The 24,175-nt window shown below is 37.8% G+C and overlaps 5 protein-coding genes across 16 annotated transcripts; 2 read left to right on the top strand and 3 right to left on the bottom strand.

Annotated features, from left to right (window-relative positions):
* The first annotated feature begins 486 nt into the window (after positions 1-486).
* Positions 487-1,978, top strand: Pig-l (phosphatidylinositol glycan anchor biosynthesis class L). Of its 5 annotated transcripts, none has more exons than XM_076903852.1 (6): positions 487-620; positions 829-969; positions 1,037-1,118; positions 1,235-1,431; positions 1,500-1,630; positions 1,725-1,978. In XM_076903852.1, the coding sequence occupies exons 2-6, from the start codon at positions 894-896 to the stop codon at positions 1,863-1,865; spliced, it is 627 nt and encodes a 208-aa protein (XP_076759967.1). In that variant the 5' UTR covers positions 487-620; positions 829-893; the 3' UTR covers positions 1,866-1,978. The 5 variants fall into 5 exon arrangements, with proteins under 5 accessions (XP_076759967.1, XP_076759966.1, XP_076759965.1 ...); XM_076903851.1 differs by having other exon boundaries at positions 815-969; XM_076903850.1 differs by having other exon boundaries at positions 692-969.
* Positions 1,979-3,008: 1,030 nt separating this feature from the next.
* On the bottom strand, positions 3,009-5,450 carry M6 (neuronal membrane glycoprotein M6). Of its 2 annotated transcripts, none has more exons than XM_076903848.1 (5): positions 5,060-5,450; positions 4,435-4,571; positions 4,189-4,371; positions 3,963-4,113; positions 3,009-3,854 (listed from the first exon to the last, which is right to left on the bottom strand). In XM_076903848.1, exons 1-5 carry the CDS (start codon positions 5,061-5,063, stop codon positions 3,541-3,543), a joined length of 789 nt encoding a protein of 262 aa, XP_076759963.1. In that variant the 5' UTR covers positions 5,064-5,450; the 3' UTR covers positions 3,009-3,540. The 2 variants fall into 2 exon arrangements, with proteins under 2 accessions (XP_076759963.1, XP_076759961.1); XM_076903846.1 differs by lacking the exon at positions 5,060-5,450 and adding an exon at positions 4,702-4,960.
* A 376-nt stretch (positions 5,451-5,826) lies between these two features.
* On the bottom strand, positions 5,827-9,167 carry Sak (polo like kinase SAK). Its single transcript, XM_076904420.1, has 11 exons — positions 8,985-9,167; positions 8,825-8,920; positions 8,535-8,748; positions 8,348-8,460; positions 8,177-8,269; positions 7,816-8,097; positions 7,204-7,743; positions 6,832-7,137; positions 6,483-6,764; positions 6,242-6,421; positions 5,827-6,176 (listed from the first exon to the last, which is right to left on the bottom strand). Exons 1-11 carry the CDS (start codon positions 9,021-9,023, stop codon positions 5,997-5,999), a joined length of 2,325 nt encoding a protein of 774 aa, XP_076760535.1. The 5' UTR covers positions 9,024-9,167; the 3' UTR covers positions 5,827-5,996.
* A 1,070-nt stretch (positions 9,168-10,237) lies between these two features.
* Positions 10,238-13,910, bottom strand: Tdrd3 (Tudor domain containing 3). 6 transcript variants are annotated; one of them, XM_076904047.1, is made up of 11 exons: positions 13,491-13,910; positions 13,296-13,380; positions 13,017-13,216; positions 12,785-12,932; positions 12,493-12,726; positions 12,293-12,426; positions 11,961-12,206; positions 11,225-11,882; positions 11,026-11,139; positions 10,857-10,956; positions 10,238-10,784 (listed from the first exon to the last, which is right to left on the bottom strand). In XM_076904047.1, the coding sequence occupies exons 1-11, from the start codon at positions 13,529-13,531 to the stop codon at positions 10,609-10,611; spliced, it is 2,136 nt and encodes a 711-aa protein (XP_076760162.1). In that variant the 5' UTR covers positions 13,532-13,910; the 3' UTR covers positions 10,238-10,608. The 6 variants fall into 6 exon arrangements, with proteins under 6 accessions (XP_076760162.1, XP_076760164.1, XP_076760163.1 ...); XM_076904049.1 differs by having other exon boundaries at positions 10,238-10,772; positions 13,491-13,907; XM_076904048.1 differs by having other exon boundaries at positions 10,238-10,775; positions 13,491-13,906.
* Positions 13,911-16,112: 2,202 nt separating this feature from the next.
* Tsp74f (Tetraspanin 74F) lies at positions 16,113-24,052 on the top strand. Of its 2 annotated transcripts, none has more exons than XM_076904102.1 (7): positions 16,113-16,449; positions 21,641-21,736; positions 21,818-22,012; positions 22,101-22,271; positions 22,383-22,475; positions 23,163-23,303; positions 23,597-24,052. In XM_076904102.1, exons 2-7 carry the CDS (start codon positions 21,659-21,661, stop codon positions 23,642-23,644), a joined length of 726 nt encoding a protein of 241 aa, XP_076760217.1. In that variant the 5' UTR covers positions 16,113-16,449; positions 21,641-21,658; the 3' UTR covers positions 23,645-24,052. The 2 variants fall into 2 exon arrangements, with proteins under 2 accessions (XP_076760217.1, XP_076760216.1); XM_076904101.1 differs by having other exon boundaries at positions 16,113-16,462; positions 21,653-21,736.
* Positions 24,053-24,175: the final 123 nt, after the last annotated feature.

Genomic DNA, 24,175 nt, shown 5'->3' with positions numbered 1-24,175 from the left:
ATATTATAATTGCACATTACACAGACAACACCGCAAATCACACAACACTTCAAAAAGCACCAGAGTATCACGGTGGCACTCCCAGGTTCCGTAATTTACGCCACAGGCACACGCGGTGCTCTTGCACTGCTGATATCGCCTGCCAATGCCGTTCATTCAGTAATTTTGTATATTTCAATAGGGGAATATATATTTTAATAGTTTTATTGTAATTTATTGTATATTTTATCCTTTATCATCTTTATCTCACTCTTTCTTATAGTATCTTTCTCTCTCTTACCTCTAAATCGCGAGATATACAAGAAATTACAATAAAACTACTGAAATATACAAGAAATTACATAAAACTAGTAAAATGTACAATGAAATACAATGAAACATACCACAACCATCGACGAATGCGGACGTAGATGGTTATGGAAGTGATGTAACGCGGCGCATGTGACATCACAGTGCTTTTACTGTGACAACGTTGTGTTGTCGGGGAGTATGGCGCTCAATCCTATTATCTCGTTTGTGTATAATATAACCTTCCAATGCCCTTTAAATAAAAGAAATTTTATCCCGAATTTAAACGGGACAGCTCGCTCTTCCGGAAATATGACAGGACCGTAATAATCGTAAGTGACAATAGTTCGTATACATCGCTATTCAAAATGATAGATCTCAATTTCATTAGAGAATACTTTAGCGTGCAAGTTAACGAAATAATTTGTTGGTGGTGGTTTTACATCAATGAGATTTCATGGCAGTTGCTAATCGCTGTCACCGCGTATCTTTGCGTTTGCATTTTCCTTTATTCAATCTTGAAGAGAGTTAGCCACGCAGCGTGGCAGCTTCCAGGTTCACCTGCCAGAATATTGTTAGTCACAGCTCATCCTGACGATGAGGTCATGTTTTTTGGTCCACTGGTGTATTGGGCTGCAAGAGCGAAGTCTAGCAAGATTTATCTCCTCTGTCTTAGCGATGGTATGCTGCTGATTATTCTGATAGAAACATCTCTTGAGAATTGGAACATGTCTACTTATTCTTTCAGGCGGAGATAAGAGAAGGAAGGAAGAGTTATGGGATTGTACAAAAATATTAGGAATTCCAGAAGATAATGTAACTATAGTAATGTAAGGAATTATTTCATTTGTTTAATTTAGAAGATAATTAATTATTAATATCATTTGAATACGGACATATTTTACCCTTTTAATCTTCTATCTTAGTTCAATAAATGCATGTATAGGAGTACAGAGTTACCTGATGATCAAAATGTACAATGGCCAACAGAGGTAGTGGCTGAATGTATTTTACAACATGTAGAGAGTTACAAAATCAATGCAGTTGTAACATTTGATAAGCATGGCATAAGCAGACACAAGAATCATATCTCCCTATACTTTGCCATAGCGGCATTATGCATAGAAAAAAAAGTACCACATTGTTAGTATCATTTACTACAATACTGAATCAACATTAACAGAGTCCTAAGTAACTCAATCTTTTTACAGATTGTAAACTGTATGTTCTAGAATCTGTGAATATAATTAGAAAATATGTACAACTTCTAGATTTACCAATTAGCTTGTTATCTGCTTCATATTGGTATTTAGTGACATATGAACAAAGAAAAATTATAAAAGTAAGTGTGCAGCTATTGCACATGTATAATATCCGCAAAAGAAACAACGCCGATTTCACTTGCATTTACTAACACGAAGGAATTATCTTTATAGAAGGCTATGACTGCACACAAATCTCAATATGTTTGGTTCCGAAAGTTGTACATGATATTTTCGCGGTACACGTTCATCAATACTTTCCAAGAAGTAAGCGCTCTTGATCTGGAATTGGATCTCCAATTTGACGACGATTAACGCATATTGATTTGTAACCTTGTACAAATTGTAATTAACTGTACATATTAAAAGGAAAAAAAAATTAAATTTATCAATCAATATTATAATAAAGCAGCCAGTGTCTGAGATAACTTTTAGACTACTTTTAAATATTAAACATACATGTTGAATAGAAGGTATTTTTTATTTATCCTTACAGAAATATACAAATGTTTGGAAATAAAAATGTAGGGCAAAAATAACAATAAATTAATTTCTTTTTTATGTAATTAGTATGTCAACTTATATACATATATAAACCTTATTTTTTGCAAACTTCTGGTAAATAAAATGCAATCTCCAGTTTGATATGTACTTACCGCATGTGCGTAACATTGTACGAGAATTTTTTGTGAAATGTATTGCGCGATTAACAAAATTTCGAATTATTATTAAATAATTTGAGCAAGTACGAAATTATTGCAAGTTGAACTTGCTATTTTAAGTAGATATATTTACTCTTAAACTCTGTCTCTCTCAGCAATAACATATATACGTATGTAATCATTTTTTTACCGTTTAAACTGTATAAGATTTGGCACAGTTGAGTATTGTGCACAGACTACAATTTTAGACTAACTTTCTACTATCTTATTAACATTTGATAATACAATTTGATTTTTCCACTAATTCTACAACATTAGCAGATTTAAGTTATAATACTTATTCATTCATAATGGAAGAAAACATAATTATTTCTTTTATTATAATGTAATTAAAAAACTGGAAAAGTGAGTTATTTACAAATCTATTCCTCCAGTATAATTAAAATTTTTCAATAGCAACTTGTAGTAAGTTTTCGTATTTTATTTTAAAGAGGTATAAAAAAGTCTTTGCAAAAATTATATGAAATAGAACTTAGTAATACAGTTTGTGTTAATAAACAGTCTTATACAATATAAAGACAACATTAAACGAAATGAAAATACCTAATAATTGTAGCGCGCAACAGAGATGTTTCTTTATAGAGGGTGTCTCATTTAAATTAATGCATGTAATTATATTCTCAAATATTCATCATTTATGAAAGCGTTTCGAAGAGAATATAATTTTATATATATATATTTTTGTTCTTTATTCGGCTCATCATCGAAATAGAGTAAGTTTCCCACGAAATATTAATTAACGAGTTGTTCAGGAGATAACTGCATGTATAAATGAAAATGATACACTCTGTATACCAAGTTATTTAAGAAGTATATACTCTGTGCGCTTATATCTCACGCATATTCATCTTTCATTTGAAATAAAATACTTTTCATCATCGAACATATACGAAATATGGAATGTTTTCGTATGGTCTTATACGCTACCGCTATATCGAAATCGAACAATAGTCGAACGAATAAATGCTACGAAAGATGAAATTTTACCTACCTCTAATCGTCATCTAATTGATTCGTAACATTAAAAAGAAAAAATAAATGCTTACAAGTCAATCGCTGAAAATGGACGGCATAAAGTGTTCCCGCAAGATCCTCGGTCAGTAGACTACTGTAACATTAATCAATTAGTAGAATACTGAGTTTAGGTACATAGAGAAGAATGACATCGAATGGTTATCAATTCTTGTAGAGTGGAAATCTCCAATACTGTACGAATAAAGTATTGGGAATTATAGAGGGTTCATCGCGAAGATCTCGCGGGCCGTATCCTAGAATCTGTCTTTGCCACGATGCGAACTTAAAGTTCCCATACCAGATTGAGGAGAGTCCGGATCTCCTGCATCTTGTAGGTATTGAAGCTCTTGCAATTCTTGAAACTTTTCATGATCCCTGATATGCGCGTAGTTAGCGGACAAACACATTAAATAATGTATAAGACTTAATACAACCAACATTGCAGCTACCGTTGCTAAGATAAACATAACTTCTGCCTTTTCAACAAAATCTTTACAAAATAGTTTCACTTCTTGTGGCCCACATACTTTCATGTCGTCTATTCTTGTATTATTAGGAAACATGAAACCTACAAGAGATAAAATATTCAAGATGTATTATTTCTGTGTTAATTGATTATAAAAATGTATTTAAACAATTGATTACAAGAAAAGTTGCTAAACAAAGAATAACTTACTGAATTGAGTAAAATCAATGCATTGATCAAGAGCCTGAACATGGGGATTGCTGCATAAACCCCAGAATATAGTGAAAATCCAAGTAATTATAACCAAGAATGCAAATATCAAAAGCCAAACTAATTGCAATATATAAGTGATTGTCATGAACTAAAAAAATATGAAACATTTTTTTATAAATATATGCTGTGCCATTACAGTGCTTGTTACATTAAAATTACGTACAACAGCACAAGAAATACGTCCTCCAACTCTAGATCTCCAGGCCCTATATACTTTATGTCTTGTAGCCCCAGTTGCCAGGCAACCAACACATAATATCATAAAACCCAAAGCTGCCATACTAGCACCAATTGTTGCAAACGTCAATTGGACCGCTTCTAACCATCCAAGTCTTAAATGAAACACCTGAGTAATATACGGATATTAGTAAGTGTGGCAAATATAAACTGAATAGAAATAGTGGCTTACCTGATCCATCATTAAAGAACCTAATGTAACCCCTCTGTACATCGTACCACAGAATATGCCTACACCCAAGCAACACATTATCGTTGCAATAAGAGTGGCGTATGGCACTCTAGCCATGCAATCGTTGCACATATTCCCTGCAAATATTTCGAATGTTGTACTAATTTTTTACAATGCATAGATAAAACTTGTTGTATTAGATTATAACGAAGAATTACCAAAATTTGGTCATTTTTGTAAATTAAAAAAAAAAAGAAAAAAACTTACAACAACTTCGAGTATCATAATCAAGCCCATGAAAATGTCTTTCAGAAAATCTATCTACACTATTATTATAGTCAAACCGTCTGCGTAACGGTAAACTATCACTTGTGTCCTGACGATTTCTCATGTTTTACAATTACGGTCTACTTCAACATCCGTTTGAATGAGGTATGAAGCGATGATTGATACGATGAATCAGTAATCTTTTCGTGTATATTACAGATAAGATTACGGGCAGTATCGTACACAATTTTTCGCGGTATTGAACCGTTACCAAGACAGTTCCTCTATTCGAAGGGAATGCTTTCTCCCTTCTACCTTACATACGTAAAAAAAGATTGTTACAAATATTTTTGCTTACCCATGTCTCGTTCTAATGTTGTTTAAGGTTAGATTCGTTTTAGACGGGCACTGCCCCTTGTCGATTCCAAGACTACAATGCTAGAATTCTCTCAATTATTGTCGTAATTGAACGTCATTCTACCGTATTAGTGAATAACATCCTACACACTTCTCGTGATCACACATCCGCGCGTTACACTACTTATTTGTAAAGGCCCTACCAGTTCTAACAGACTGGTGTTATTAATCGTTTGTTGAGATATTTTAAGAATGTTTCTTTTATATTTTATGTGTTTAGTTAATGAAAACGAATTGCTATATATTAAAAACTTCAATAAACGCTATCTTTTCAGTCAGTATATCAACTTTTAGGACGTCGTCTGTTTTTTTCGATATCCCTTTAAAACAAATCAATATGGCGACAAAAGGTAAAAGTGAATGGGATCGTTGTCCTCTGAAAATTGTAGGGTAAATCAAATGCATAACGTTCCTTTCACTATAATTAACTGTGCCCAGTTGGTAATTATAATCAAACTAACTATTCAACCCGATTATTTTTATAATCTTAAAGCAGATTATAACACATCCAAGAATGCAAGTAGTAACTAAAAGTAGAATATTAACAATGTATTTTTAAAAGGAAAGTTTATGGTTTTATTGTGCTTGCGTTTATAATTTTATTATAATTTATCTATTTTGCGTAACGTTACTAAATCTTCTATCGTTAGAATTTCATAAATTATAAATTTCAAATACAAATATATAAAAAAAAAATGGTATTAAAATGTATCTGTTCCGTTATATTAAAAAAAATTGGTTACTTCATATTTTATGAGATACATTAAGAAATTCGGTACAGTACATGTATAAAAATAGCTTTGCTCTTATTATAATTAAATCTACTTAAAATCTATATTCTATACAAAATATTTTATTACCTAAATTTATATCTAAAATTACCGGATGTTCTTATGTTTCGGTTGAACAAGATGTTTGATAACTGTTGGCAGATGGCGTAATTTCTCTTTCACAACCTGAGACACTTCAGAGTTCTGCTGATAATGCTGGTTATACTTTGTGATAGTACCATTATTACTCTTATAAATTATGCCACCGCCATAAGTCTGAGGGCTTACCTAAAAGGTAATAAGTTCAATCAATTTATGTACTTTCATTTGTCCACTTGAAAAGATCTGCTTACAGTTAACGTAGAGCCGTCCTTATAGTCGACACGAATATCACCGGACGATAATTGCGTTGCGGTTCCAATGCCTGGAACTGCTACTTTATAAGTATTGTTATTTTCATTCCGTATGGAATTCATTTTTCGTGACCGTGACGCTACCGTTGAAATAACGGAACTAGCATCGAAGGATGGCATCTGAAACATCGATAAACGGACAGTAGATTACATTTCATAAAAGACATATTTTCTCACGTACCACGGGTGTGCTGTTCGTTGCCTGCGAAATATTTTCTTTTCCTTGCGAACAAGAAGAATCAGTTAAGGCCGTACTAGGCCTACGTCCAATAATGACAGGGAAGCAGGAGTGTCCAGTAGCTGTTTCTAAAGATGTTAAAGTAGACTCTAACAACAAACAACGCTGATAACACTCTGAATAATGTTCGTAATATTCGTCAAAATGTGGTGGAAATTCACCCTCGATGTAAGTATGACCGTCACTTCTTTCAGTTATTTTTACAACGCCGTCAATGCGTACAACCTGCAACGGTAAACATTTATACTTGTTCAACGTTAATTCTTAATCCACGATCAATTATTTTACGTACTTTTACTCCATTATAAAAGTGTACTTCGCAATCTGGATGAGGCCCATTCTCCATGAAAAGGCATTTCGATCGTTGTGTGTACAACGTTAATTTCGGAGTTTTAGCTCTCACGAGTTTTATGAAACGAGAAGCATACACGTATTTTCTGTGATGACGCGGTGGTAAATTCTCGTATGAATAAATACTATCAGCTCCACGAGGTGGTAAAGGAGGTGGTTGCACGCCAATATCCATTGAAGTTGTTGGTTTATAGAGAATGACTCTTAACCCGTCGCTCGATATTCGACAAACTTCGCTCACTTTTTCCTGTAACATAGAAAGACGATCGTAGCTAAAGGTGTGTAAAAAAGTGTACAACATTCTTGTACATACCATGCCATTTCTACGTTTGATAAACTCGATGCAAACTTCTCCGTTATCTAGAATAGTAAGAATTGCATTTTTTGTTCTGTGCCTAGTAGGCTGTAACCTTTCGGAAGACAGAGGTGGGACTTGTAATTTTGCTCCATCGTCGGTACTTTCGAAACAATTATCAGGCTTCTCTTTTTTTCGATATTTCTCATTCTTATGTTTCTCATCATCTTGATATACATCACAACCGCTATACTGTTCACATTGCGAAAAGATCTTGCTCTGTGGTGGTGGTGGTATTCCTGCTAATATAGAATGTTGTTTAACGCGATAATCAATACAATTTGTTTGATGGGAATGTGTCCTAGTAATAGGCTCGGATAAAGCTTCGCTTCTTGCGCTGAACATCGGCCCAAGACCATTAGACATAATAGGCATCGTCGACACTCTTTCTTCCGATCTAGATCGCATCCTCGGTCGACCATAGGAAGATAATGTTCTTCCAACCCCTGAATCAACCATGCCATCTCCAAAGAGTCCTTTGCTCATACCATTCTTTTCCTATTAATAAGAAAAGTTTAAAATAATCCGAAAAAATAAAATAATTTTTAGGATACTTTTTTCATTACTTACACAGTGCAATTTATTTTTTTCTAAATTAGCTATAAACGGATGTTTCTGAATATCACGCAAACGAATTCTATCCTTTGGATTCTTTTTTAACAATTTATCTATCAAATCTTTTGCATTATCGGATAGGTGAGCTGGCATCACATAATCGGCCATGACAACACGTGTTAAAGTACTCTTAACGGCGTCTGTATCGAATGGAGGTTTGCCAACTAGTAAAGTGTACAACATGCATCCCAAACTCCATACATCTGCTTCTAAACCATGCGATGATCTTGTTGCTATCTAAGAGAGTGCAAGAATTTAATATGCTGGGTATGCATCTATATTCTTTATGTATCTTAATAAATTGTATCGGACATACTTCAGGTGATATATAATTAGGAGTACCGCACATAGTTAAGTGTTTTTCATCAGGCCTTGTCAATTGTGTAGCTAATCCAAAATCTGCTATTTTCTATAAAAGTTTAAAGACTTTTAATATTTTTAGTTGAATCATTCAGCTAAGAAATCTAAAAGTATGCAGTTTTCTCACCACTTGCATATCCCTAGTTAAAAGTAAATTGGATAGGGACATGTCTCTGTGAAGTATCTGATGCGAATGTAAGTATAACAATCCTTGTACTACTTGTCTAATTATACGACCAGCTAAAATAACACAAATATGGTTAATGGAGAGATTTAAAAAACTATTAAAAGCATGAATTTATTACAGTTACCACCTTGCTCTTCTGGTAATGCACGAGAGCCTTGTATTTTAAGAAAACGTTGAAGCTCTCCGTTGTGACACAATTCCAATACCAAGTACACATAATTGGCATCCTCAAAGAATGTGTACAATTCAAGCACAGCTGGGTGTTTCAGTCTTGAATGAATAGCTACCTCCTGACGTACTCTACCCACCATCCCAGCTGCTTGCATCAATTTCTTGTCGATCTAGTTGTGTATACAATAAGTAAATGATATTTATATGTACATAAGGACATTTAACCTAAGAAATAAATGTAATTACCATTTTTATCGCAACTTCTATGCCGCTGCGAAGACATTTTGCACGATACACGCTGGCGAAGCCACCTTTCCCAAGCAGATTTAGTACCTCGTAATCCTAAGTACGGAAATCAATAATTAAACGTTGTAACGGTACAACCGTACAAATTCAAAAAGCTAACCTCTATTTGTTCACCGAAACCCCCAGATAACGGTGGCATTTCCAGCGTCCGGGTGATAGAACCGTAGAGCTGTTTCAATCACCGCAGTCACCAAACGGCACTTTTTTCATGCATAAAATTTCTTGAGAATGAAATATATTTAGGAAATATATCGGTAAATTTGTAAATAGAAATGACATGGCGCCTCCGCCACATATAAACTACACATGCTCACTGGCATAGTAGGGAGAGCGGAAGAGATGGCGTTTTAAAAGTAGATTTCAATTGTTAATAAAAACCACATCAAAGTGTTATACAAAGTGTTGTACAACCATTTGGATGAACGTACTTGAGCGTTTGATTTATTTTAATACTACATAATAAGGTATAGAAAGGGAGAGAGGGAGAGAGTTGAGTGCACTAAGAACAGGAAAGAAGTATAGGAGACCAGTTTGAGCACTTTCCGTAGAGATGGCGCCACGGGTCGTTCAGTAGTTTACTTCGCTGTCGATAACCATGTGCGACCAGTTTGAGCACTTTTCGTAAAGATGGTGCCACGATAGGAATATTCAATTTTATGTAAATTACAATGTAATTTAAAACATAAATAATATCAGTTTTGATTACAATGTGTTACATATAATGTACTAATTAATTAATTGTTTTTAATAGCAACTAAATAACAATGACAGAACGTTTATTGAAACTCTTTAACAATTTACTCTCAAAAACTAATCATTATAAACTATAATACTTATAAATCCATTTACAATACATCTTATAACTAAATTTATGCAAATTTGCAGTATAAATATTGATTAAACTATTACTCGTAGTTATTATCCACTGGGATCGTATCTCTTATGTTCCTTGTCTCTAAGCTAATTTAATATTCGTTCCAAAGAAGTCCAGTTGTTTCGTTAAGTCTCTACGTGTCCACGCAAGTAAAAGGCGTAAAAAATCTGCACACACAATTAAACACATTAATAATTAGTAATTATACATAGGAACAGAAGTGATTGAAAGAAAGACATCGGTATAAGTCAATGAGGGAGCCAAAGTGTCGTGAAAGTGTAATAGCATGTAATAAAAAGGGTATTCAAATATTTTGTGAATTTTAAACGTAATTTCAATTTCCACAACTGTAATTCGTTCTAAATAATTGTAATTACAAATTAATTACAAATAATATACAGCACAATTTTTTACATTATGCATCTGAATTGTATTAATTAATTTTAGCGAAACTGGACGAAATATCGAAATGCTGCACAATCTTTTGACATTAGTATGATTATTCTACAATTACAAATATTTTGATGTTTAAATGTTATATAATAAATACCTTACATTTGTTTTTAATTATTAGTTTCACTTTCACTGTGTAAGGAAATAATTCGTACTATAATTGTACACTTATTACACCTTTCATTTATGAATTATCTGTGGCACAGGTTTCGTTTACATCGTGATTCAACCTATTGACCTATGATTTATATATGACCATACAATAAAAAGTATGGAACATCTTTTTCACGAGGTCAGTCTGTTTTCCTCTTCAGAAATAATATAACTACAATTAATAATTTACCGATGTTTACACAGTATTTTTACTAAAAAAAAAAAAAGTAAGACTGATAGTACATTAAAGTAAGGAATTATTTTGAGTATTCATAGGCATAGAATTTTGATATCGCTGAGCTGGTGGTTGATAAATGGGCTGTGTACTTCGCTGTTGATTACGTTTTTTATTGTAACCAGCCTTATTTGCAGGAACAACTCCACTTCCGCCTCTTCGAAATTCCATACCTGCTGCAAAAACTTTTATTAACGGCTAGTACTGTAATGTATCTTAAACGTAAAAAAATAATTGTAAAATATTTCTAAATTTACCAGTTATATGGTTTTGTGTTTGGTCATACCGTAACGGTCTATTATTAAATCGTTGGTCTGATTGTTTTTGATCCATAACATAATCTTGAACAACTTGAGTCTACGATTAAATAGAGGACATTTCTTATTTATGTACGATATTGAAAAAACATCAAAGAATATTACCTACATCGTCTGTTATAGGCAAACAGTCCGCTTGAAGCACCTCTTCATAGTTCTCAAATCCTTTGAATTGAACAACGCATGTTCTATCCGACACTCCAGTTACTTTCGCATTATAATACTATATTTTAAGAGCATCAATTAAAATGAAACAGAAATATTATCAAAAACATAAGGTTTAAACAAACATGATTATATTCACTTACTCTATTATCTTCCCAGTATTTGGCTAGACATTTGTCACCTACTCGCCAAACCCAGGTACTACCAACGGAAGAAATATTCGCGTTTTGATTGTTACTGTATTGATTTTGACTTCGTTGACTGTTGGGTCCTATAGTCCCCTTGCTACCAGAATTCTCATTCGGTTGAAATCTGTTCAGTTGGTTTTTGTAATTTTTATCAGTTGTGTTCGCAGGATAAGCTCTGTGTGTTCCGTCTTCTTGCGCTCGATTATGCCTACCGTAAGAACCATCATAAGTCTGTCTATTCCTGGCATCAATCTCATGATGATTATAATTTCTGCCGGTACCCAAATTTTTTCCCTGTTGTTCTTGCGGAGCTTTATAATAATTACTACTATTCATAACGTTTACTCCATCTGTACGTGTTTGCGGTATGCTAGAATTTCGTAAATCATTTACTTGAGATTTTTGGTGCGACTTATTTAGACCATCTTGTGGCGAGTAACTATGATTATCCTGATTTCTTTGAAATCTTGGTGGTTTATTTTGTTGAGAATGATTCCCTCCGTTATATTGCGAGTATTGAGTGGCAGGATTGTTGAAGTTTGATTTTTTGCTGTTCTTATTCTCTTCTGAATGTCTTGGAGGTACCTGATACCCGCGACTTCCTTTCTGAGTTCTAGAAGAAACGAAGCTTTTTTAAACGATTATTGCCGTAATTATATTGTCATCAAGTTTGTATTTCACTAAATCATACCTTCCACTTTTTCCACTTTGCAATTCGTTACTTTTAGGTTCGATTCTGTCATAAGTATTTTCTGCATTTTGCACGTAACTATTCTGGGATAGATTGTTCGTTTCTGTAGAGTCGGATTGCAAAGGTAATTTATCCTCGAGAAAATCAAACAGAGATATTTTTCCACTACTCGGTTTACTTTCCTCGGCTTTTTTATCGAATCGTTTACTTCGTGGTTCGCGCGGTTCCCGTGATTCTTTAAATGTACTAAAATAATTGAAACAAAATTGACAGTCAAAAGCCCTAAAAAATGTTCAGCTTTTATTTTATAAAATAAAATGAAATTTATATACTTGTGTTTATTATCTGTTTTCTGCAAACTTTTTAAGGCTTTGTCAACGTTATTTCGACTAACTTTTAAGGCATATTCTGCCTGCTCTATAGAAAAGCCTTGCTCTACAATTCTTTGTACGCTGTGATCTAAGAGCTGAAAATAACGATGTGACAGTAAAATAGCTTTAAACCGAAGCAAAGTGATAAGTAATTAGTGTACCTGTTTATTTCCTCCACCGAAAACTTTCTTGTTGCCTTGCTTAGCTGCTTCTGCTATAGCATCCTTACGCTGAGCTTCAAATTCTGCATTCTCTTTACTAGCCTTTTCTTTTTCTGCTAATGCTTTAAAATTTTTATCATGTTCAGAAACTTTTATAATTTTTTTCCCAAATGGTATCCATGGTGGTGGACCTCCTTCTTCCGCAGATCTTACTCTTGTATGCAATGCCAATTTCTGTTACAAAATCCATCTTTTAGTACCATATATAGTAGAATTTAATGGTACAACATACTTTGTTCAATTCCCACTTTTCTACAAGATTCGTTACTTTCCCTCCAAGCACTTGTGCTATGATCGATGGCCTCAGTAAAATAATTCCATGGGACATTGGTGGATTTCCAGAACTAATTAATATTTTTGTACCAGGAGGTGTATTTAAACTGCAATATAATCCAATTCTATTTATTGGTTTCTCGTACAATCTAGATAAATATATATATGTATATATTCATATAGATTTTTACCTTAAAAATGAAATATGTTCCACTTCTATAGCTTGGAAATTATTTTTACCATCTGTTAGGAAGAACTTTAACAAGCGTGGTGCTGCACGAGATTCCTCATTGTTCTTAGGAGCAGCCACATTGCGTACTTTCTGTATTTGCAATACAATATTACCCTGTGTTATATCTCCTTGACCGCTACCAACTTCTCTCAAATCAAGCTGTAGAGGAGATAAAATATGAAAGTATACGAATAATTATTTTGTTAGCATGCAAGTTATATAAGTCAATCAGTCTTACATCCAATAATCGTTTAATAATTTTCTGTGTATCGATAACACTTCCAGAATCACTTGCGCTATCGTATCCATGATCTGTGATGTACCTAATTCAAAATATTTGTAAGTATTTATGCGTCTAAATTTAAAACCGTATATTTATGCTCTCAACAATAGATGTTTATAAATAATGGAACACTTCAGTTTTCATACACACCATCCTTTATCTTTCAACTTTTCCATAATATGCACCGTCATTTCGTTCTCGAACCAGGTTTTACAATGGAACGGTCGTCTTGATTCGGTGACTCTCTCAGGCGAAATTTCATGCACGTTACACGCGTGAACCCAACTCGTACATAAACATGTGTCAGCTGACGTGTAAACGTGTTTGAGATTGATCGTAAAAATATTAATAATTTCAGAATCGAAAGCTGCTATTGTCAAAGGTAGCCTGGATAGTTTATTATGCGTTACGATGCCACTTTGACTGTCCAAATAGGGAACAAAAGGAACCGCGCCTATTAAACCTCGAGTTCTCAGCCACCATCTTGAACATTTAGTGCATTGCGATTTTAAGATCGATATATATATCGGTACTATGTAGCGGTACGACAGTATCGATACATCGGCTGTTATTTAAATACAAAGTCCCTTATATTTTACAGTTATTTCATTAATTAGATTTTGTAGTAAAGAAAGTAATTTTATACTTAAGTGTTATTTATAGATTATAGTTAACACATAATGTTTGATTAGTTTTTATATTTATCTGTATTTAAACGCGATACGAGACAGATTATGTAACGACATAAAGCCACAAAGTGATTAGATCTAACCAGAGTGAAACTATAGCGGCAAACAGATTTTAGAAGAAATCGCGCAAAAGAGCTCAAGTAGATAAGTGGATTAATTGAATGTAATTCATAGCTATTTGAAAATAGCGATGAAAACACAGTTACACGCGCGGAAAACGTATTATGAATACACACTTCATGTGTTCGCGAGCTCTGAAATCAAATTTTGGCGAACTGTAATAGATATTTCAATATATTCGTAAGCCTTTAAATATCTTGCTTATATTTGTTTCAGGGATGGAGAATAATATACAAAACCTGCACGCGCTGTACAATAAAGCATCAAACATTAAATGAGAAGAATATCGATCGATTTTGTAGAGTCAAAATGAGGTCGCGTAAAACGTTTTGCACTACCGTCGAACTAATTGTGACTAATGTATCTTGCAAAGGTTACTGCCACCAATAACCCCTATGATGGAACAAGAAAGACATCAACTGTTGATCGGTCCAATTTGAGTTGATGATTATTACTCGGGGTGGAACCTCGTTTGAACAAACGATGAAATTAGATCAGATAGGAACTAACTTCGGAGATGACGGAAGCGTATAGACACGATTAAGAATAAGACCTACCCATATTACTAATGCAGCAGCGATTTGTAAAAATTGGATATACTACGAGTTATAATTGTCATAAATTAGCCATTGGAATTGGCACGTGGAAAATGAAGCACACTGCTGAATGAAAATAAACCGTTCTAAGAGTTCTATTTTTGTTCATCTTTTAGCTAAGTCGGTCGAGGTATATCTGAAAAGCGCAAATACCGTATTTTCTAAAAAGAAAGCAGAAGATTAAAATTCTCTTCGTCCGTAGACATGCTGCATTTTAATTGTACCTTGTTGTCGTGGGTGAAATTAACTTTGCATTACTGGGTCAGCCTTACCAAGTAAAAAGTAATCACGAATCTAAAGGCGCGTCAGACCGGATACAAATAATACCATTAGGCCTTTTCGCGAAATGAAAGTGCCAGTATGCGACCTGCGTGACACTTAAGTGCTCGAACGTATATCATTATCTGATAAAACTTAGTACCCACCGCATGAAATTCCCCATAAAAGTAAATAATATCTTCGAATGACTTCTCCTTCCACCAAGGAACTAAATATAACCGTAAACGATATTTTCTATATTCTGCATAGTAAAGGACCTTCTCTCTACCTAAGAGAGATCCTTCATTAATTGCACATTACGATTCCACGAATTCCAGCAAAAAAACATTATGAAACGTCGTTTAATCGCGTAACTTGTCCTCGGTCCGTCAGTCACGTCAGGCAACGAAGGAGGACGACGCCCAGAGATTGACAAAAGTTGCACGAAGTGCAATCACGGACGAACATTCGGCAAATCTAAATGAGTTAGCCTTAGATTGCATCTGTGCGTGGATCGATACGTGGTTTGGCGACACATGGAGGATCCGTTGAGTCTCTTTTCCGTTGCTAATACGACCCATGGGTATGCACAATATGTATATGAGCAGCGAGCCGGTATATACCCCATCTGGAATGCGGCACAACATAAGAATATCAGATGTATGGGTATAAATATACATGTGTATGCGTATGCAAGTAATTTCATCGCATGTGTATTTCACACGAAGCGACCAAAGACGCGGTCGTACCCCACTTTCGGTAGCTCTACCCCTCTGCGCGTAGCGTGGACTCTCAGTCGGGTCGGATCGTACAATGGATAGACGCAGCAAGAGCATACACGAGAGAAACGAGTAAAGTACTGCGTTGTGTACATACAAGTATGAGACGGGGACACGGTAAACGATGACTCGTGGTGGGAAAGGGAGATTCGACTAACGAAGAAGAGAAACGGTACGTACGGCGAGAGGGAGATGGAAAGGGATGGGGAGCGAGCGAGAATAAGGTGAAACAGAGAGGGAAATAGCGCAGGTGAAAGAGAGAGAGGGGGATAGAAATAATCAGGGAGACTGAGCAACACGGTGAACGAGAGAAACAGAGAGGGAGGAACAGTGGGAGAGAGAGAACTCGAGTCGGTTTTACCATTTCAGTTTCACTCAGACCCGGACTGAAATCGCGCGTGTCCACGCCGATATTCGAGCCGCAGCTTCGTGCCTGAATTAAAAGCGACAATTTTCACGGGTGCCGCGCCTCGACGGTCCAGTACCACTCGAACGAACCCGCGGCGCTCGCTAAGTGATTTTTCCACCTGCCCGCTAACGGAGCAAAAGTTTTCTAGCAGTGCCCACGCGAAACGGTGTCACGTTTCATCGACGAAAGTGACTCTTTAGCGTTCGTCTGCTATCAACACCAGCCACGACGAGACCGAGTCTGACATACGGCAACGACGTGAGTAACATTCGTTGGTCACTTTTGCCCCTTGTCGATTGTTAATTGAAGTCAATCGCGCGCTCGTTATTTCCACCAAGACGTTCCACGTTCGCTCGTGCGACGAAATTTTGTTCGACAGTCAGCCACGGTGTCCGATTGATTAACTCGTTGCTAATCGTGGTGTCGTCAATCACGCACTCAGCATTTCTCGCGAATAAGAGCGCAACGCGGCGATCCATCGTTTCGACGAACGTGAAACGCTCAACAAGCCCAATTGAAACCCGTTTCAGCGTCACTGAGATAATGCACGGATTTGCTAACGGCCGCGAATACGATCTTAACCAAGTTACGGTGAACAGAGTGATGTGTTGCAAGTGGCGAAGGTTCGAGTTAGATTCGTATTTCGTCACAACGCGGGAACCGCTTCGATTTTGAACGATCGATCGCATTGAACGGCTCTTCTTGCGAGTAGCGCCGCGTGCAGTGCGTTCGTTTATCAAATTTTCACGCGCAAAACGCGGCAATCCGTTCGTAATAGCGTGTTCCAAACGAAAAAGTTTCCTGCGAAATAATGTTTCACGATGATCAGGAATTCCCCAGCATCTATATTGTTACGAGGCGTGTTTACGTATTGTTGTACACGAGCGTTCGCTTTATGCGTCGCTATAGGCCAGCTCGAGGAAAGAGCGCGTGTAATCGTAGACGCGCGAGCATCGTAAACTCGAGGACCGTGTAAAACCCGGCGACCTCGGTTCCGATGTAGCTTTAGACCGACCGAACTGAGCCCTTCCTTCGGCTTTTTCTTCGATCGCTCCCTTTTTTTGCTTCCTAAGCGGAGACCCTTTTTTTTTATTTCCAGGTCAGTCTCCGCCTGACGCTTTCGGCTCGATATCGTTCGTGCCTTTATCGCAGAATCCATCCCCCGTGGTCGTATCACAAGCTGAACTCGATATTCTGTTTTCTTTTATTGCTCGGGTATGACCTAGTTGGGATAAAATGTCGAATGTCACTCGCTCAACAGGAAGGGTTAAATTTTTTATTCATACTTATTAGGAACGAGACCAGACAGTCCCGTTTAAGATCTGCGCGATAATTTCCAAACGAAACGAACTAAATTTAACCAAACAGAGTGAATTAGTTCACGCAAACACGTCGCGAGTAACGTGGTTTTAATGATTTTCTTATCGTTAGCATAACCTTCGAGTCTGCTCGCTGGAACATCGAGACGTTTCACCGACGTTTCACTGTCTTGGAAATCTTCATTGTTGTCCCATTTTTCTTTTTTCGACGTAAATCAACAGTCGTTTGGCGCCTCACGGACGCCACAGTCTTCTGGAGAAAAAGCATTCACGACGAGTCAAGGTTTTAATATCGGGAAACACGCTGCTAATGCGTTGATAGTGCGGGCATTTGCGACGATGTCAGTTCCAAGTAGGTTTGTTTCGGTTTCGCAGTCTGAATCACGCGTCATTCGTTTAACACAATTGTGGCTCGATCGAAACATCAAACAATTGTTCATTTTAACTGCCAGAGAAACTAGGGAAATCTTCCTGTACAATCTCTCGCTGGTTATTATTAAGACTAGTAACATTATCATATTTATCAACGTTAAGAAAATTCCATTAGTTCTACGATAGTAGTCAAGGGACCATAATCGATCGCGTAACAAAAAGAAAAACACTGTTGCGTTTCGCACGCAATTGCGTTTCGATCGAAAGTTTGAGCAGGTACTTATTCACGAGGGAAACTAAAGAAATCGTACTTTACAATCTCCTGTCTGCGACTATGACTAGTAATCCTTATCCTTCTTATAAATAGCGAAGGAATTCTATAAAAGTATTCAAGCGAGTAATCGATCGGTACGAGACAATTTAATTGTCTCAAATACCATCTTTGAACACCATTAAGAAAAATGTGGTTTTATCATTTTCCTTATACGCCCCTCTTCGTTTTCCCTTTCTTGACATAACAAATTTAAATGTTACCTCATGGTAGATTGTATAATGTTTTATAACAGTCAATCAATTACCTAAGATAGACGTAAGATACGTAACGTTGTAAAAAGAAACGCGTGCTGTTGCTCGTCGATGGGAGCAACAGGGCTTGCGAGGAGCCGAGCTGACGAGTGATCGATACGCGTCGAAGTAGCTCCGAACGGTCGCAATTACGGCGCGAAAAGCAAATTATACGTCGTTCTAATTAAGTTCCCCGGTGACCGGTTGCTCGTTTACCCGTCTACGACGAGGAAAGAAGCGCCCAGATGACGTCACGGGTTGCGACTCCCCTGTGCCTACAACTATTCTTTTTACCTTTTCCATTGCCCGTGGATTACTTAATGCGAGAATCCACTTTCTCCCTCGTATGTGTCTTTAAGGCAGTATGTCGGTGCGTGACCGAGTATCTCGAGAGCACGCCTCTACAGCTCGTTGCAAAACCGATGCTTCTGTCTTTCCACCGCGCAATAATATCGCGCTACGGGTATTGCGTAATGTTACAACCGATTTTTCAATAATTATCGTTCATCGAGTTGCAGCAGGCTATATCCAGCTTGGAACTGTAGGTCGTCGGATCGTTGATACGAGGAAAGGATTGGAGCTGAAATTTCTGGTTCGAGAACTAGGTCGTTCGTACCGTCCTCTCTATGTCAAAGCCACGAATATGCAAATTCACTTTTACAGTGAGAAAGTGCCATAAATATTTTCTTTTGTCCGTAACTTAGCGTTACGGATAGAAACGTTTGACCATCAAGCATTGAACTCTCTCAACAGTAGATCAGGCAATAGGGATCAGACGGTAGAGTTAGCGACGCAGGTGTCTGACAGTAGATCCGGTACCAGAGCAGACCAGCAGTAGTTTTGGTAGCAGAGGAGTCTGGCAGTAGGTTCAGTAGTGGGAGTCCGGCAGTAGAGTAGTCCATGTCGCTCCAGTAAGTGGAGTTTTCCTGTACGAAGTTCTATGACATTGATTGAGACTAGAATTGTTTATCCATGGTGAATGAGACGATCGATAAAGGCAACCGTACACGCGATGTCACGTGAGAGAGTTAGTTTTCGCGTGATAATGTGCGTGAATTAATTATGACGTAAGTTCGAGTGATCAAAGGGAATGAACAGCACACGCGTTAATTAATTGTACAATCTTGTCTGTCAGGAGCACCAAAGCCTAATATAATAACGATGATCTCTGCACTCGGATTGTATATTCGTCTTTATTATCCAGGACGAACAATGCTCGAGGCACCGTTGAAGACCATTGCCAAGAATCCTCGGCGATTTTATCAGAACGGTTTCTTGAATCGTACAGTACACGGAATAGTGTTGTACGTCAGTCTTCGGCTGTATAATATCCGGCCGAATGGTAGCTTTTGTGGTAACTGATATATCAGCATTCGAAGCTGGAAACGATCGTTGCGTCGCGGTCATCGCGATAATACGTTCATTGTAATCGTCTATGGCAATATTAGATTGAAGCGGGGGATAATAGGAAAAAATTAAACAAATAATAACTTTGACGGATCAAATTGCATCCGCAGAATGCATTATAAACGCCAACGATGCTGTTTGCTCGTACGGATAGGGATCGCGTGGGGAAGTAATCGTGTGAAACTGCGACACGTAAATCGCACGTCCCTGTGCTTTACGTACGTGTTCCGAGAAGCTGTTTCGCGGGCAAATAACGAGCTGCTCTTTTCCTTGCCACGGTCGCTTCTGAACTTGTCCGAGTTTTCTCGATCTAGGTCAAATCCGTTGAGAAAAATTGCTCGAAATTATACACGCCGGCAATTGAATAACTTCTGTGATCAACGACGGGTATCTTTCTGCGAGAAACACGATGGACGAAGCCGTTCAAAAACGATTGCATATCGTGAATACTGTTTTCCTTGTACGCATTGGTATATTTCATCAGCATACCCATGATACGAGCGACCGCAACGGTTCAAAATGACCTACTTCCGACGTCCTTATTCATAGAGGAGTCGTCGGGGCGCCTCCATCTGCGCGGAGGTCATCGTTCATCGTGACTAGCAGGTGTGCGGTTAAATCCAACCGATACTGTACACCAGTACTTTACTATAAGACTGAGTAGAACTCTGCATTTTTGCTGCATGCAAATCGAGTCGATCGCGATCCATTACGTCACCAGAAAGAGATCTCTGGTTTAGTTACGAGCAACGATAGGCATACGTGACTCGGCGAACAATCAAGCGGGGTCTTACTCATCGGTATCCGTGATGATCTTGAAACCGTGACGCGTTCACCAGTGGAAGAACTCGCACGGTTTGTTTAGCTAGTGGCTGGTAGACTGTTGTGATGGAAACTGTCGGCCATTGGGTGACTCATACAGATGTATATTTTGTTCGTAAACAGATGCAGGTAGGATAGGAATAATTTAAGAAGGCAATTAGGAACTGCGTTCAAGAGTTCAGAGTTAAGAAAATAAAGGAAAACTCTAAAACTCGAAAAGAGTTAAGAAAACAACTTGGTTCTTGTTGATATGCGTATCATAATGCATCGACGTCGACCTATAGAAAAGTGCAAGGGTCAGGTCGTAAATACTCGGTGGGTCTTCGAAATGTAATGATATCGAGACGAGCAATCAAATGCGATTTCCAGGATGCAATTCACGGTAGCGTAAACGCATCTACGAAATCATTGCTTACGCGCCTCGCGGAACACGATTCTCGTGGGCATTTAAAAACCGATTAAGATTAGAAATTAACAGTGACGAAACAGTGATGTAATCACGGCCAATTGCTGGGAAGAATGTGGGTCGGCGGAAGGAAAAAATTGAGGACGATCACGAGAATCGTGAAACCGTGAAAGAGTCTTCTGCGTGCCGTGACATCAGCGCGGAAACAATTACTAAACCGACCAGGCTACGTCTGGCCGTGTCCCGAGGAATCGCAATGACCAGGGTTACGCGATCGTTCGATCCTTATTCGGATCTGGAATCGTCGTTGCACTTGCAAAACGACATTTCAGAGCTTTCTAGACACCGCTTACGGTAGAAACGTTTAACTAATTGCATATTCACCGGCTAAGGTGATAATCTGGTTAAAAAAGTAGTGATACCGAGTTTACCTGTCGATGAGTCACCGTTTCCGTACCTTTCCGTAGTTGTTTAAAACATTAGCGTTAACTATCTGCCGCGACGTATGAATTTGTAAATAATTTTGTATGTACTTTAACTCGTTCGTTGTCGGTTGCAGAGAAACAAATAGCAAAACATGGGGTACGGCACGGAAATGGACGGCTGCGGTCGCTGTATGAAGTATTCCTTGTTCTTCGTGAACTTTGTTATATTCGTAAGTACACTATATAATAAAGGTTTCGACTATTGTTTCGGTGCCTCTGTTTCAGATAGTAATGTATAACTCCATTTACAGATAGGTGGACTCGCGGTTGTTGGATTGGCCACATGGGCTTTGCTGGAAAAAGTATCCTGGATAGGCGAATTAGTCGGGAACGATCAGCTAACACATGCCATTTACGTTCTTCTGGCCGGTGGAATAATTGTAGCCATCGTGTCGTTCTTTGGCTGTGTCGGTGCATCCCGTGAAGTCAAATGCATGCTTCTCACGGTAAATATTTGTTGGACAACGTCGTTCGACATTAGACGAATCTTATCCAAGTCATAAGTACGTTACAATGGGCATAAAATGATTGCAGTATTTCATCATCGTGTTCCTCTTGTTCGTAACCATGTTGATTGGCGGTGTGCTTGCGTACGTGTTCCGTGAAAAAGTAGTGAACACGCTTGAGAGGGAAATGTTAAGTTCGATGAGACTCTACAATAGCCGTAAGGCAGTCAAAGAAGCCTGGGACACGACGCAGTCGACGGTAAGAGAAGAGATTGAAAAACATCGTTGATTGGCAACAAATTCAACGCTGATAACTATTTGCAGGTAGCATGTATTATGTATTATTCCTTTTCATATTGTACGATTTCAGTTCCATTGCTGCGGTGTAAATCAATGGAGGGACTGGGACAGACAGGGACTCAGCCTGCCGGATAGTTGTTGCCGTGAGATTCAGACTGGCCAGGTAAAGATTAATTTCGTTAACGAGCTCGTTCCCGGGGACGAAACAGCCGTCCGTCGAACCCGTGCATACGTAATTGCAGTAATTAGTGATTTACGCGCGGTACTCACCGTGCACAAGTCGTCTATGTATACGAGACTAGCGTTATTACCTTTATGAGATTCAATTACTATTTCGAGAACCGAGGGGAAAAAGGAAAAAATGTATTTACCTGCCGCTCGAATATAATTGCTTTCAATTTGCGCTGGTGCTTGCATAATTCATGAGCGACTGTTTGCAAACAACGGTATTCACGCTCCAGATTTTCGTCGTACAAATTTCGCATACTTTCACAAATTTATATTGATATTTTGAAAAACTGAACATGAACGATTTTTTAAAAGTAACGAGGATACCAATAGTCGATGAAGCAGATATCTACCAACGATAATAGGTAGCGTACAGCGTTTCGATTCCAAATCGAAATGATTTGAAATTCGGAACGGAACGCTAAGGAAACCTGTTCGTACAATTCCGCACGGAATTGCGAAACAACCACGAACTATCGATCACGTTCGGAAAAGCATTCGTTCTTGGGGCAATCTTTTAATCGGGACTCGAGAGCATGAAGCTTCGCCTCTCACGCTTTCACCCGGTCCGATCGACTTTCTCGATGTTTCTCATGACGACACGATCGATCTTCTGTTGCAGCGATTCAACTGCAACAATGGACCAGACACGGTGAATCCCTCGAATGCCTATCTCGTCGGCTGCATCAATGGAACGCAGATTTACATGCAGAAGCACGCGACAATCATGGGCGGCGCTGGTATTGCAGTCGCGTGCCTGATGGTACAGACTTTCTCCGTTTCATTTGCATTTTAATCGACTCTGGCGCCGGCGAAAATTCATCAAGAAACGCGTTTCCACCGGCCGCTGTTAATTAATGAGAAAATTAACACCTTTATTTTTCTCCTGGTTCGCTCTCAATTGTTGGCATAATTCTGACATTAACGCAACGTCCAGTTTCTACTTAACGAGCTACGTTTTCGATATGTCGCGCAAAACGCTGGAGACGATTAAAATTATTTATTGTACGACACGACAGTTTAATGTTACTACTATTAATTATTATTTGTCCACAGTTCTTCGGAATGATATTCTCGTGCGCTCTATTCAAGATGATAGAATGATGAGAGAGTGGTGTGCTCTAAAAGGCAACTACCGTCTTCGCGTCAGTCTAACGAAGAAGAAGTGGATGCCAGCCGTCCTCGAGCGACTCATGAATTCATAATCAACGTGTCATCGTCATTGAGTGTGTACCTAAGCTGAAGTACGAGAATCAAAATGCATCTTCACGCGCATCTACGTTCCAATGTACAGTTTTCGCGTTTTCTGTTTCTTCTTTTTGTTACATTTAACATTATACTCGATGTACCTTTACTTTACAGCTGCCCTTTTGTAATTTAGGGGAATACGTCCAGCATTCTTGTTAAATACACGGTGTACTATATTTATACGTATTATTTTTATGGTACCTGCACTGTGTGCCCTGTACACGTAATAAATATGAAATATGTTACAAACGTTCATTAAAATCAGCCTGCGTTTCGATTATTTCATTACCATCCTAGAGGAAAATAGCGGTAATTTTGCTGGTTTCTAAATCGATCGATCATGCAACGCTAGGCGACGATCGCTTCTGATGCAATAACAACGAGTTC

The sequence above is a fragment of the Xylocopa sonorina genome, chromosome 11 (assembly GCF_050948175.1).
Source record: "Xylocopa sonorina isolate GNS202 chromosome 11, iyXylSono1_principal, whole genome shotgun sequence".
NCBI lineage: Eukaryota > Metazoa > Arthropoda > Insecta > Hymenoptera > Apidae > Xylocopa > Xylocopa sonorina.
Note: the sequence above shows the minus strand (reverse complement) of the source record. Positions and strands in the feature narration are given on the sequence as shown.

Coding starts and splice junctions, on each gene's coding strand:
- Pig-l (XM_076903849.1), top strand. CDS start 657: ATGATAGATCTCAATTTCATTAGAGAATACTTTAGCGTGCAAGTTAAC. Junction 1,119..1,234: donor GATAATGTAACTATAGTAAT/GTAAGGAATTAT, acceptor ATGCATGTATAG/GAGTACAGAGTTACCTGATG. Junction 1,432..1,499: donor AGAAAAAAAAGTACCACATT/GTTAGTATCATT, acceptor ATCTTTTTACAG/ATTGTAAACTGTATGTTCTA.
- Tdrd3 (XM_076904047.1), bottom strand. CDS start 13,531: ATGACGGTGCATATTATGGAAAAGTTGAAAGATAAAGGATG. Junction 13,217..13,295: donor TTATTAAACGATTATTGGAT/GTAAGACTGATT, acceptor TCTCCTCTACAG/CTTGATTTGAGAGAAGTTGG. Junction 11,883..11,960: donor CAAAGTGGAAAAAGTGGAAG/GTATGATTTAGT, acceptor CGTTTCTTCTAG/AACTCAGAAAGGAAGTCGCG.
- M6 (XM_076903846.1), bottom strand. CDS start 4,825: ATGAGAAATCGTCAGGACACAAGTGATAGTTTACCGTTACGCAGACGG. Junction 4,372..4,434: donor GTTCTTTAATGATGGATCAG/GTAAGCCACTAT, acceptor TATATTACTCAG/GTGTTTCATTTAAGACTTGG. Junction 3,855..3,962: donor CATTGATTTTACTCAATTCA/GTAAGTTATTCT, acceptor TATCTCTTGTAG/GTTTCATGTTTCCTAATAAT.
- Sak (XM_076904420.1), bottom strand. CDS start 9,023: ATGCCACCGTTATCTGGGGGTTTCGGTGAACAAATAGAG. Junction 8,749..8,824: donor TAGAAGTTGCGATAAAAATG/GTAATTACATTT, acceptor ATACACAACTAG/ATCGACAAGAAATTGATGCA. Junction 7,744..7,815: donor AAAAAAATAAATTGCACTGT/GTAAGTAATGAA, acceptor TCTTATTAATAG/GAAAAGAATGGTATGAGCAA.
- Tsp74f (XM_076904102.1), top strand. CDS start 21,659: ATGGGGTACGGCACGGAAATGGACGGCTGCGGTCGCTGTATGAAGTAT. Junction 22,272..22,382: donor GGGACACGACGCAGTCGACG/GTAAGAGAAGAG, acceptor GTACGATTTCAG/TTCCATTGCTGCGGTGTAAA. Junction 22,476..23,162: donor GTGAGATTCAGACTGGCCAG/GTAAAGATTAAT, acceptor CTTCTGTTGCAG/CGATTCAACTGCAACAATGG.